At 44.4% G+C, this 12,008-nt stretch overlaps 1 protein-coding gene across 3 annotated transcripts in view; it reads left to right on the plus strand.

Moving 5' to 3' along the window:
• Positions 1 to 1,274: 1,274 nt before the first annotated feature.
• Positions 1,275 to 12,008, plus strand: part of LRP1B (LDL receptor related protein 1B) — a 4,835,697-nt gene continuing 4,824,963 nt past the window's right edge. Inside the window, exon 1 of one of the 3 annotated variants that reach the window (XM_069616528.1) lies at positions 1,275 to 1,784. In XM_069616528.1, coding sequence (XP_069472629.1) covers positions 1,658 to 1,784 — 127 coding nt within the window. In that variant the 5' untranslated portion in view covers positions 1,275 to 1,657. The remainder of the gene's footprint in view (positions 1,785 to 12,008) is intronic. The other 2 variants (XM_069616527.1, XM_069616526.1) reach the window with 2 other exon arrangements.

Raw genomic sequence — 12,008 nt, forward strand, 5'->3', positions numbered from 1 at the left:
TCTACTGATGCCCCGCCCTATCTCTGTTCTCGGATCAAGAGAGCCCTTATTGGGCGCATGTCGCGTTCAAATAAGGATAATATTCTGGCTCAACCTTGTTTTTCACTGAAGCAGATTGGAGGGTCCAGTTTTGATTCAGGGAGCCCTATGACTTGGAATGCACTACCATGCACACTTAGATCCATTCCATCGATCTCACAATTTAAAAAAAATGCTTGAAAACCCTTTTCTTTGATAAAGGAACTGAATAACTACACTTGAGGCTATTTCCATCGTAGGGTTACGTGTGTTTTTGTTGAATGGCTTGTGAGCGCCCTGAGCCCTTTGGGCATGTTGGTGCAATAACGACATTCCATAGAATAGAGTATGGGGGCTGACAGTCGTCAAGCTTGTACCATTCCCTCAGGCCGGGGTCAGCAACGTGCTGCTAGCCAGGTGTTTTGGACAATAACTCCCAGAACAGTGCACCATTAATTATGAAGGCAATAGCTGAAGGTGATTGTTGTCCTAAACATCTGGATAGCCAAATGTTGCAGTCTCTTGCCTTAGGGCACGATTATGAGATTACAATATGTAGGTCAGATGTAGCTTCTTTGTAAATAATGAGTGCCTCGAGGTAATTTCCTAATGTTTCCTAATGTTGGAATGATTGTCTTGTCAGTAAGTTGATATAAATGCAGGTGATCTAGAGATCTATTTCAGGATAATTAGATAGGTTCAGAGACTGAACACTAATGTTGCTACAATAATCACAAGGCCCATCCACCCACCCATGAATAAAATGATGTACTCTAAAGAATGCATGCATAACTAAACAGCTTCCTAGCTGCCTTATTGACTGTATGCATTTAGTAAATGGCAAACAGGGACTGTGCGCTGAGAACCGCCATCCAGCATGCTTTGCATTGTGCATGCATCCAGGAGGGCCATGCCATGGCAACAGTTCTGGCCCGCGAGCGACCCAGTCGTGTGCTGTAGTGTGTGGCTCTCCTAATAATTAGCGCGCTTGGTGCAGCCTCAGTCAATGCCCCTTGCTCTCTCTTCAGAGGATGCCGTGCCCGTTCATACTCCAAACCTGGACAAAGACTCCACTTGTCTGTCGTTCTGGTGTACTCACTGTTGGCATTGTGCTATTAGTTCCTTTTTACGTGCACGCACACCCCCAGGTCATGTTTACAGAAAATGCAGGAGATCTGGATTAGACCATTGAAGCAATCCCGGGTCCCAGCTGCCTATATTACGCGGAGTTACTTTTAAGGAAGCTGGCAATCCCGGCGAGCTGCAGCGCTTCCCGGCTGCAGAGCTATTTCCCGTTGCGTTAAACGCCTCTCAGTAAGTAATAGACGTGATTTATGTGGACACAAAGGGGGTGTCTTGTAGATTCCGTGATTAATCAGTGAGTCCCCATCCTCTGGCATCTCTGGCTGCCCCTCGCGTGTGATGTAAGATCAGACGCGCTGTGCATTGAAAAGTCAAGACACACACGCTGCTCGCACGCATACACACACACACACACACCTACAAACCCGCGGAAAGCAGGCAGAAGGCAGGCTGGCTCATTTAGCAGAGGCATTTCCATTGACATTTCCAAATTACGCTGCTGGGCTCGCAGCTCACCGCCGCCGCTGCTGCTGCTGCCGCTGCTGCTGCTGCTGACATGCCGGGTGCGCAGTGGAGCCACCGGGAGTCGGTCCCCGCCACCATGTCGGAGTTTATTTTCGCCTTGGTCACGATGTCGGGAATATTTCCTCTAGCCTCGGCGCTGGCCGCGGGAGTTGATGCGGGTAAGGACACTTTACTTACTGTTACTGCTGCCGCGAGCCCGGGAAAGCCAGTGCCAAGCCCGGGCACACATCTCTGTGTTGGAAGCCGTGACATTGCTGCTAATACCGTGTGCCTTCGCGTGCCAGGGGCTTGGTGTGGAAACGGCTGTGGGTGCATGGTGTAGAGTAATTTGACTTTGCATCTGCTCTCTGTGGGAGAGGCAGCTTCTGCTAACGTTAGATTCGCATTTCTGTGTTAAATGATTGAATCGTCGCATTGTTCGCTGCGCGCGTTCTTCGCCTTATCCCTGTTCAGCGGGTCGCTCTTTCCTAATGGGCTTTGCTTTGCCGATGTGCATTTTGCTGCAAACTACTAATACTGCGGTATTAGTCGTTCAAAGCATCGTGTCGGCTGTCATCAGGCGCTGCAATGGATTATGTGAGACTGTCTTTGAGGGTGTTATGGCGAGACAGGGCTGCCGCCTTCATCGGCAGTAAGGTCATGATCAACTTCTGTCACTTCAAGTTGATGCTGAGTTCCATCCTATGGTGCCAGATCTGTCTGAAACGGCCCTCTGATGCCAGACCCCCTGCGCTCCCTGCCACTAAAGAACGTGCCACGCAGAGCAATACTTCAGAAGGCATTAAAAGGCACGCCAGCCCGAGACCCTGCCAGGACGCGTTCTGCTCAAGTTGTTTAACTCGTTCCTGGCACCCAAGTGACAGATTTTACTGACAGCGCTTTACAAGAGATTGCTTGCCTTTTCTGCCCAAGGGTGGGAGGGCAGCGCGCAGGTGTAGGGTGCAGTCCGATATGCATAGGTGCCCACGTGGTTGTCCCTTGTCTTTCAAGATGTTGTCTTTAGACGGCATGCTTTATTATTCAGAAGAAGTGAAGGGGGTGCAAGGCGTTTGTAACCTTAACGGGACTCCTCGCTATCAGCTTGTCCTCTCTGTGGAGAAGGAGCCTGGACATGTCACCGTGGACATCCCGGCGTAGGGGGTTGGACTGATTTCCTGGATTCAGAAAGCAGAGCCAATTCTCTTTAAATTGCCACTATGTATCCAATCATCAAAAGCATAGCACATGCCAATCTCACATGTGTGTTATCACAGAGTGTATGCAGGCATGCAATACTATTTAAACATAATGTTACTCCAGTTGAGGAGAAATGTACGTCTATATTACACCTGTCCATAACTTTAACTTTTAACAACGTGTAATAAAATGCATTCTACTTCCATAGACCTGCACGCTATGGAGACACACGCAGTTCGTGCCCCTCATCTTATCCCCCAGGACCCCTCTCTTGGTTTGGAATTGGGCCAGGGCATGCCAGCGTTATAGGGGTGCACTCTGCTGAGATATCGCAGGACAGTACTTCCAACGCATTTCCTAAAAGCTGTGACTGTTGCCAGGGCGATCGTGACCCACACCTAGACAAAGGAAAGAGTAAACTCAGCACTGTTTTAGAATGTCTGTTTCAGTTCCTGCTGGCATCTCTGGCAGACACAGATGCCATGGTGACGTGTGATTACAGTGTTCGCCCCTCGCGAGGGTAATTGCAATGTCACGGGGACAGCATCTACAGTGGGTTATTGCCATATCTTATTATGCGTGTATGCTATATCACACAATGCATTTTAATTAAACTAAGGAGTGGGTGTCTTTCTCTGTGTCTTAACATGTTTGGCTTTTTGGAACATGCCCTGTCTGCACGGGATAATGACCTGCATCTTCTTTAAGCTGTGGGTGAGGTGCTGAGTTCACCGTGTCCTCACGTTAATGCATGAGTTGTAGTGTCACTGTGGACCAAAGCAAACTGCACACTCGCACCTTCTGCTACGGATATGCTGTGGAGAACGCGTACCCTTCACTCTACACTTTACAGCCACGTTTAGGGGTGCATCGTGGTGTCCGCTTCTGCCTGCGTATTGAGTCCTAGCAAAATCACACGATAAAGCACATGGGAAGAGGAGAGAGCGTATACCCCCTGGGAATGCTTGTCTTTTCTGAACTGCACACACAGTGCACATAGTGCAATACATGGGCGGCACATGGTTGGCACTTTTCATGAGTAGGACCATTCATTAAGGATGACTAGATCTGTAACAGACGTGATTGCACTTCTCACACATTTCGCATGCTGAATGTTTTCCTATTTGCCACATATTATTTATTTATTTATTTGCATTTGTAGAGCGCACGTACAACCCGGGGGCACCGTGGCGCCTGTTACAAGAGATGACAAGGAATTTTCAGAAGGCAGGTTACATATGACCAAATAGGTCTCTTAGTTGCACTTTCAGAGTTCATCAATATACTATGCACCTGCCCAAGTTGCGGGCTATGTCCATCCGTGACGTTGATGTGTCAGTCTTGAACGTATGCCGACGGCTGGAAAGATGCTTCAGATAGAGCTGTTTATGCAAATCACCTTCCTGCAACGTGTGATGTTCTGCTTAAAGGACATTTGCATGCTGGTCAGATAAACGCATTTCATTTCACAAAGTACTATACCATATCACACTACAACTAAGGTAATTAAACAACGCAGCATTTTAGACAATAGTACACATGAAAACACAAGCCATTTATTCATTCATTCTTAAGCAGCTTTTGTTTCCAGTAAAGCTGTTTACAATTCTAACGAGTTGCAGGCCGCAAAGTGTATCAAGACGACGTGTCCTCGGGGCGGCTAGCAACGTCTATTCATATCTGCCATGCCACATGTTACATGCCCAGGGCGCCTCTGACAAGCTGGGGTGTTGCTAGCGCGGGAAAAGATCCGGGCCTTTGCTAATTGAGGGACTGTCTGGACTGGGGGCTAGCTAACCAGTTTGGTGTAACCCCTGCGCTTCTATCCAGGGCTATAGCCCCCTCAGCCCCCCACCCCCTCCAGCAACGCCTCTGCTGACGAGTTACTGTCTTATTTGTGCATCGTCAGTGTGCATATATCGTCACAATTTCCAACATCACATGCTAACGTTGGGCTGCTCTGCTGAAGTGCATGTGGAAGAGAGCAGTCACTGGTTTTCCACGTTTACTACGTGAACCCGAAGAACAACCGCTCTAGTAGCCGAAACACGTGCCCAGGCCCGCTCTACTCGTGCACAGCATATCAATTATCTGACTGGTAGTGTAATGTGTGTGTGTGTGTGTGGGGGGGGCTTTCTTTCATGAACTGTATTGCAACGAAGGAAATCGACAAGGTCGCTAAAAACCTTTCCGATTTGAGTTTTTTTTGTAGAAGCATTTTCTTTGAAACTCGGAATGGACTTCCGTTTTGTGCTAATGGGCACAGTGCACGGCTTCGCGATGACAGCCTTAGCAGGGAGTGTTTACACAGCATTTGAAACGCAATTACCATTGTCATCAAGTGAAACGCTAGCTACCGTTCTTCAGTGGACAGCTGGCATGAAGATATTAAACTGATGTTTTTATCTGTTCCAAAAGCCGGCTTAAATCCTGTCAGGGCCCAGCTAAAACACTGTTAAACATCATCCTTACCCAACTGTAGGTTCTGGCGGCGCTACGAAAACATGTTCCATTCTAAGCCTGGTTTTATAATCCCAATTTAGCGTACACAGTCGTTATTTCTGAAAGATCCACATGAAACCGCCAAGACTCGCGTTGCATTGATGCTAACTTCGTCTAAGTAGGTTTGCCCCGAGCGCTGCACTGCAGAGTAATTGCTTTAAACCTCATTCAATGGCATTGATCACATATGTTGCTATGTACCTTTTCATGTTCCTTGAAATTACAGCACCGGAGCCACACATGCTTCATAAGCATCACATGGCCTGTATGAGCATGGTTTTAGGCCAGTGTCCAATCTCATTAATAGTTTCGTATTTTAAGTAGAGCACATTAAAAGAGATGTACTTCACTACGCCTTGCCAACAGGACTAACTTCCACTGTTCTCAATCAAATGCTATCAATTACTTTTGGGTCGAGGAAAAATGTTTTCCAACAGAACGGCTTCCAGGATTTAACAAGGCTAATGCATTTTGGTTCTTATTGTAAAGATGTACGTACATGATTTAACATGTATTCTGTTTTACATCACTACCTGCGATATGGTAGATCGGACATAGATGTTACATTGAGATATGCAGTATGCTGTGTATGTAGGCTGCACACTAGATGAGAGGTTTAGCACAGCCCAGTCTTCTTGTGGATGTAGATGTAGACATCCATCCATATACCTGCGATATGGTAGATCGGACATAGATGTTACATTGAGATATGCAGTATGCTGTGTATGTAGGCTGCACACTAGATGAGAGGTTTAGCACAGCCCAGTCTTCTTGTGGATGTAGATGTAGACATCCATCCATATACCTGCGATATGGTAGATCGGACATAGATGTTACATTGAGATATGCAGTATGCTGTGTATGTAGGCTGCACACTAGATAAGAGGTTTAGCACAGCCCAGTCTTCTTGTGGATGTAGATGTAGACATCCATCCATATACCTGCGATATGGTAGATCGGACATAGATGTTACATTGAGATATGCAGTTGCTGTGTATGTAGGCTGCACACTAGATGAGAGGTTTAGCACAGCCCAGTCTTCTTGTGGATGTAGATGTAGACATCCATCCATATACCTGCGATATGGTAGATCGGACATAGATGTTACATTGAGATATGCAGTTGCTGTGTATGTAGGCTGCACACTAGATGAGAGGTTTAGCACAGCCCAGTCTTCTTGTGGATGTAGATGTAGACATCCATCCATATACATTCTTCATGCTTTTGCACCTTCGCAGGGATTCATGTTAACGCCTTTCGTCACGCATGAACATGGCAGCCGCAAAAATGGGTGCTTGTGTGTTGGGCCCTAAGCAAGCATGGAATCCTAGTGCCGTCTGAACATCTATCTTAAGACTCCTCACAAAACAAAATCAGCAAAGCAGAAAGCTGATGAAACGTGCACGTGTCAGTGAGGGTCGCCCGCTCGGTGCTATGTATGATTGTGTTCAATGAGCACCCAAGTCAATAGTGTTTCATCAGGAATTGGTTTCCTTCCCTGGGCCCTGGCAGAAGCTTAACATTTTATAATGCCGTTTAGATGGATCAACATGTTATTGACACTGTGAAGAGTGCACGTGCAGACACACCGCGCACTGTGGTCTATCTAAGAATTGAAATATAATAGTCAAGGATGGCTATATACACGCAACATGATGTGAATTCTGCATAGGAAATATAAGGTCAGCTAGGAGATGGTCCACTGTGATAGATCGCAAATGCATCGTTAAATCTATCAATACCTTTTATGCAAAGAAACACCGAGATACATTAGCTCAGAGCCATTCTCCATTTTGAGATATCCTATTTATTAAGACAATGTAGACCACTTTAAAAAAAAATGTTAATGATGATGAGGGATCCCTTTTAAAATGTATGTAATGGCCATTTTAATAGGGGTTTATGGCACCTTCTATCCATCATGCCTTTACAACCCAGCCATAGGAAAACCTTTTATCCTATTAGTCCTACATTGCTAGGTTCCACTGGGCAACCATGACAACTGGAATCCCACACCGAATAATGGGCTTTTTTTAAATAAATCAAGTGATTTCTTGTTTCATAATTAATTGTACACATTGTTTGTACAATGTATTGGGTTCCTGGAATGCTTTTACAATGCAGCTATTTTTGAAATAAACGGTGTGTTCTTTGCTAAATTCGTGAAAACGCTTTGATTAATTATTTTATGGTCACCTCTTTTCTGCAATACATTGACTGGTAAACCTGGATGTCTTCCAAATGTAAAAATAAGCCTTCCCAGGATATTCACTTCCACAGCCTCACAGATGTAAGGTGCAAGGAGATGAGTGCTGCACAGGACAGTGGATAGTTAATATCAGGCTCCTCTTCAAAGGCATCCTCTCCGACTAACCAGCCGGATCACTCCTAGTAGCAGGCCTTTAATATAAAAGCACGATCTGAGCCCAGAGGGCAATAGCGCATTGAGACCTTTAATTAGGATCAGGGCCATTAGCAAGATCTGCAAAACGTGGGTTCGCTACATACTGCACACCCACCTAGGTGATCATTATATCTTGCAACATTCCACTGTAGGCAGTGCTGTAATCATGGCACAACGATTGGGGTGATCATTTCAAAGGGAACATCGAAATGACAACATGTGTGCTTTTTCCTGGGTTATCACATGCCATTGATAGTGTTGACTTTGAAATCCTCATCACCTATTTTTTATTTAATGGCATGACACAGGGCAAATTACCTCAAATGTTTCATATTGTTTTAAAGCAACCAGAAACATGGTTTATCGTTGCAGAGTAACCCTACTTTTATGTTTTACTGTTAACAGTTAACCTACTTTTTGCAAGCATGTTCAGCATTCCAGAAATGTTGCTTTTGAAGTTGAACAATACATCTTCATTTTACAAGCCTATAACAAGTACAGCCAAACTGGCATCTGTTTCACTTCACATTCACACAGCCTGGATGAGCTCTACCCGGCTTCTTCTTAACTACTGGAAGCGGGAGACGCTTATGCTACCACTAACCGATTATCTTTGAGCATGCCATCTCCCCCAGACATTTGGTACACCTGTCAATTTATCATCTTCGGCTAAATGCTTAGTTGATGAAATTGACATGGTGGATGTGGTATATATACGTGTGCGTGGGCCTGCAAGTCTAGTGGGATATAGCCCATGGATGTATTTCAAGGCTGGAAGGAAGACTGAGATAGATGTACAGGATGTTATGGAGATTAAGCACTTTATTTCCCTTGCAGTGTAAACACAATGCACATTTCTTTGTAAACCATATGTCCTCTGTGTTGATAAACATGTGTGGACCCCTCTTAATGTAGTTAATTTGGATTCACCCTCTGGGTGTGCGATATGAACATGCAAGCTGCGCAGAACACTCTGGAACTGCAAGGAACACTTTCTGAAAACTGTCCAGTCGAAACAAGTTTCCTTGGCACATATGGACTTTTAGAATTGTTCCTGTCATTTGTGGGCCTTGGTATGATGGCTTTGACAGGCACACTTTAGAACACACCCTGTGCGCCAACATGTTGCACTTCGATGTGCGCCTACCATGCAATTGCTTCCCCTCTGCTGTGAATCCTTGACTGTAAAGAACGCTGATATTCTCTGCTTCCTTTGAAAATAACTATACACGCCCATCACGAGCATTTCTATTTTGTTTTCCATTAGGAGTAACATTGCTTAGAAGAGGAATCCAGCATGAACCACTAAAAGACACACACACTGATATTATTATATTATCACGTGACAGATAGCAGCAAGACAGTTGTTTATGTCTGAGGAAGTTCAGGGGTAATGCATAGGGAGGCTATGATGAACCTACCATTGGCAAATACATGATATGCCAAGCCAAATAAAGCCATGATGTTATGTGTACTTTGTTAACAGAGGAGGACTACAGCACACTATTTGGTACTGGAGCGAGTTGGCAGAGGAAGGCAGTGCTCAAGGAGATGCAAAAGAGTGCTCCATTAGGTAGGATGCAATCAAATCATGGGGATTATTCAGTAATCTAAGATGGGAAAGTGTTAGGAGATTGATGTGATGACAGGACAGAAGAAGGGTTACTGCGTAGGCTATAGTGAGTTAGAGGTGCAGGCATTTTGCTGTTTCTGTGGGGTGTGTGATTCAGAACTATGATTGGACGGGGTCTATAAAGCCTAGCTGGAGTTGATCAGCATTGGTCATGATGGCGAAGTTGTATTCCCCTATTAATATGAATGCTGCTGCATTGGGAAGGGATTAAACCAGATGAAGATCATGGAAACATTGGTTGAGGTTGCCATGGACAGTATATGAGGATGATGGTGAGAGAAGTGTGTGCTGTAAGTTCAGTAGCAAGGTGATGGAATGAGAAGGGGTAGAAGAGCAAATGAGCTACTTCTTAAAGCTCAGGACAACCAACCCCATTGACAGAAAAATGAGGAGGGAAAGAAGGTAGGATAATCGCTGTTAAGGGATACAAGCACAGTTGTGTCATCTGTGTAAATCCATTTCCAAGTGTGGTCTATGACAGAAAGATTAGGGTTTTAAGACTCATCATGAATGGCCCTTTCTAGGCATAAATATTGGTCACCTCAGCCACACAGTGAGCCCATGGAGGAGCAAGAGTGGATCGGGGGAAGATGTATTTTTTTTTCCTAGAAGGAGAAGAGATGGATAGATATAGTGTGAGTTGGTGCAGATGGACATTTCAGAATTTAGTTATGGAGAAGAAAGGGATTGGAAAAAATATTGTAAAATGAAATTGAAGACGTGGGTGGTACAAGCAAAGCAGACTACTGAGTCACTAGCTAAGAGGTTTGGAGATGATAGCTAGTATAATGATGCCCAGCAGTACGGTATAGTCAGTATAAACGTTAAAAAAAAGTGTCCAAAAGAAATGGTTAGGGCACTAAATGTACACAAGAGCAGACAGAATATTGATATTAGTTATTTGTGTGAGGCAGCATCAAAATTACAACACTTGGTGGCAGGTGGCAATCAATTGCAATTTCTAACACTGACACCATCCGTATTGCTGCATTCGAAGGGAAACATGCTGCAGGAGTGACCCTAGATGTTGGTGCTGACTAAAGTGGCTATGGGGCTTAGACATGTATAAGAACACATCTGGAATTAGTAGCTGGGATTATGTGGACACATTAGGTACAGAAAGGTGCATAGCACGTTTTAGGACTATAAATCCAAAAGTGATCATTATGTTGAAAAAGGTAACTATAATGTAATGAATATCCGGAAACCGTTCAGTATTTTTAAGCTTATTGAAATATAATTGTATTGGAAACATAAGACAGCACATGTATTACACTAAGGTTTTACCCTGTGATCTTTAGACCTCAGGGAAAAGAAGAACAACATGTACAGACTACTATCAGATTTCTATTATGAAAGCATAGGGAGAAAGCAAACGACATTATTTGTTCTTGTTCCTTATATCTTCTGCAGACATTAAAACAACTATTTGTGTAAATGTATATCATTGCATATGTAATCAAAACACACATAAACTTTATTCCACATAAAGCAATTTATGGAGAAAAAAAAAAGAATCTTTGTCCTGAGGATTGTTGGGTGTCCTGACCCACGTTTAAGCTATCATGCCACAACATTTGGTGCCGTGGGCTTAGAAAATTCAAGATGGCGGAAAACCCACATGTGCGCCGAAATCCAGGAAAGCTGCGCAGTTTGTGCGCACACTAAAATGGTTGCCTCACTTGCCACCCACCAGTGCGAGAATGAAAGGCCGGGTTGCCATGAGGGAAATGGGTTGCCAAAGGAAAAACAGTAGCGCCGGTTAGCTTCAAAGCGCTTTAAAACCACCATTGGACTACCCGCACAGTAGTCTGAAACCATTGGGAATGGAAATGCTGATTGCCAAATGCAACCTAGAATGGTGGGGAATTCATTTCTTAAATCTCAAAAATGGGTGCAGTACCAGTACTCACCACTATCCAAAAGCCGGCATTTTAAAACCACACCAGATTTTACTTTTTGTGTAAAACTGAATTAACCCAAAGCAGGCTAAAGAAAGACTTACTGAGAAGTGGATCCAATGTAAAGTTATATTCTGAAGTGACTTGAAGGTTTATAACAAGACTGGCTGCGCTATGGAGTCAGCAGTTTAAGTTGCACTGGATTTAAAGACACTAAAATCGAAAATGTTTAGATTAAATGAGTGACCTATGTTGGTGTCACATGCCTTTGTAACTGTTGAAATGTCATAGTTTTGCACTTAGAATCAGCCTTCTAGCTGCATCTGTGAAAATGTTGAGTTTTATTTGAAGGCAGAAACTGGGGAACAAAAAGTGACATTTTATCTGAAACCTGGCTTAAGGAACTGAATTCTGCCTGGCAGCTACCCCCATCAGGAGTGAAACTTGAGTCACCACTGTGTTCCCAGGCCAACCTTCCTTTTGCTGCCCACACTAAGGATATGCCATCTATCTGATAATTGAATTACCTGTGCTCTGCAGGAGAGTGAACAAAGCCCTCTTCACTCAGGCAAAGGTTTTTATTACCGCAGTCATAAAATGTAGCTTCCTCTTGGCAGGAGCTGGGAGGGGCACTGCCTGTGAGAGCAAGCTGGCTTGGCAGAACTGGATTAACCAGTATTTCTACCTTGTGCTGAGGGTAAACCACACCCCTTTGGAGCCAGAACATAACTCTAAAAAGATGAATAACTCATAGAGCGGACATGTG

This window comes from Ambystoma mexicanum, chromosome 9, assembly GCF_040938575.1.
Source record: "Ambystoma mexicanum isolate Mex_15411 chromosome 9, UKY_AmexF1_1, whole genome shotgun sequence".
Classification (NCBI taxonomy): domain Eukaryota; kingdom Metazoa; phylum Chordata; class Amphibia; order Caudata; family Ambystomatidae; genus Ambystoma; species Ambystoma mexicanum.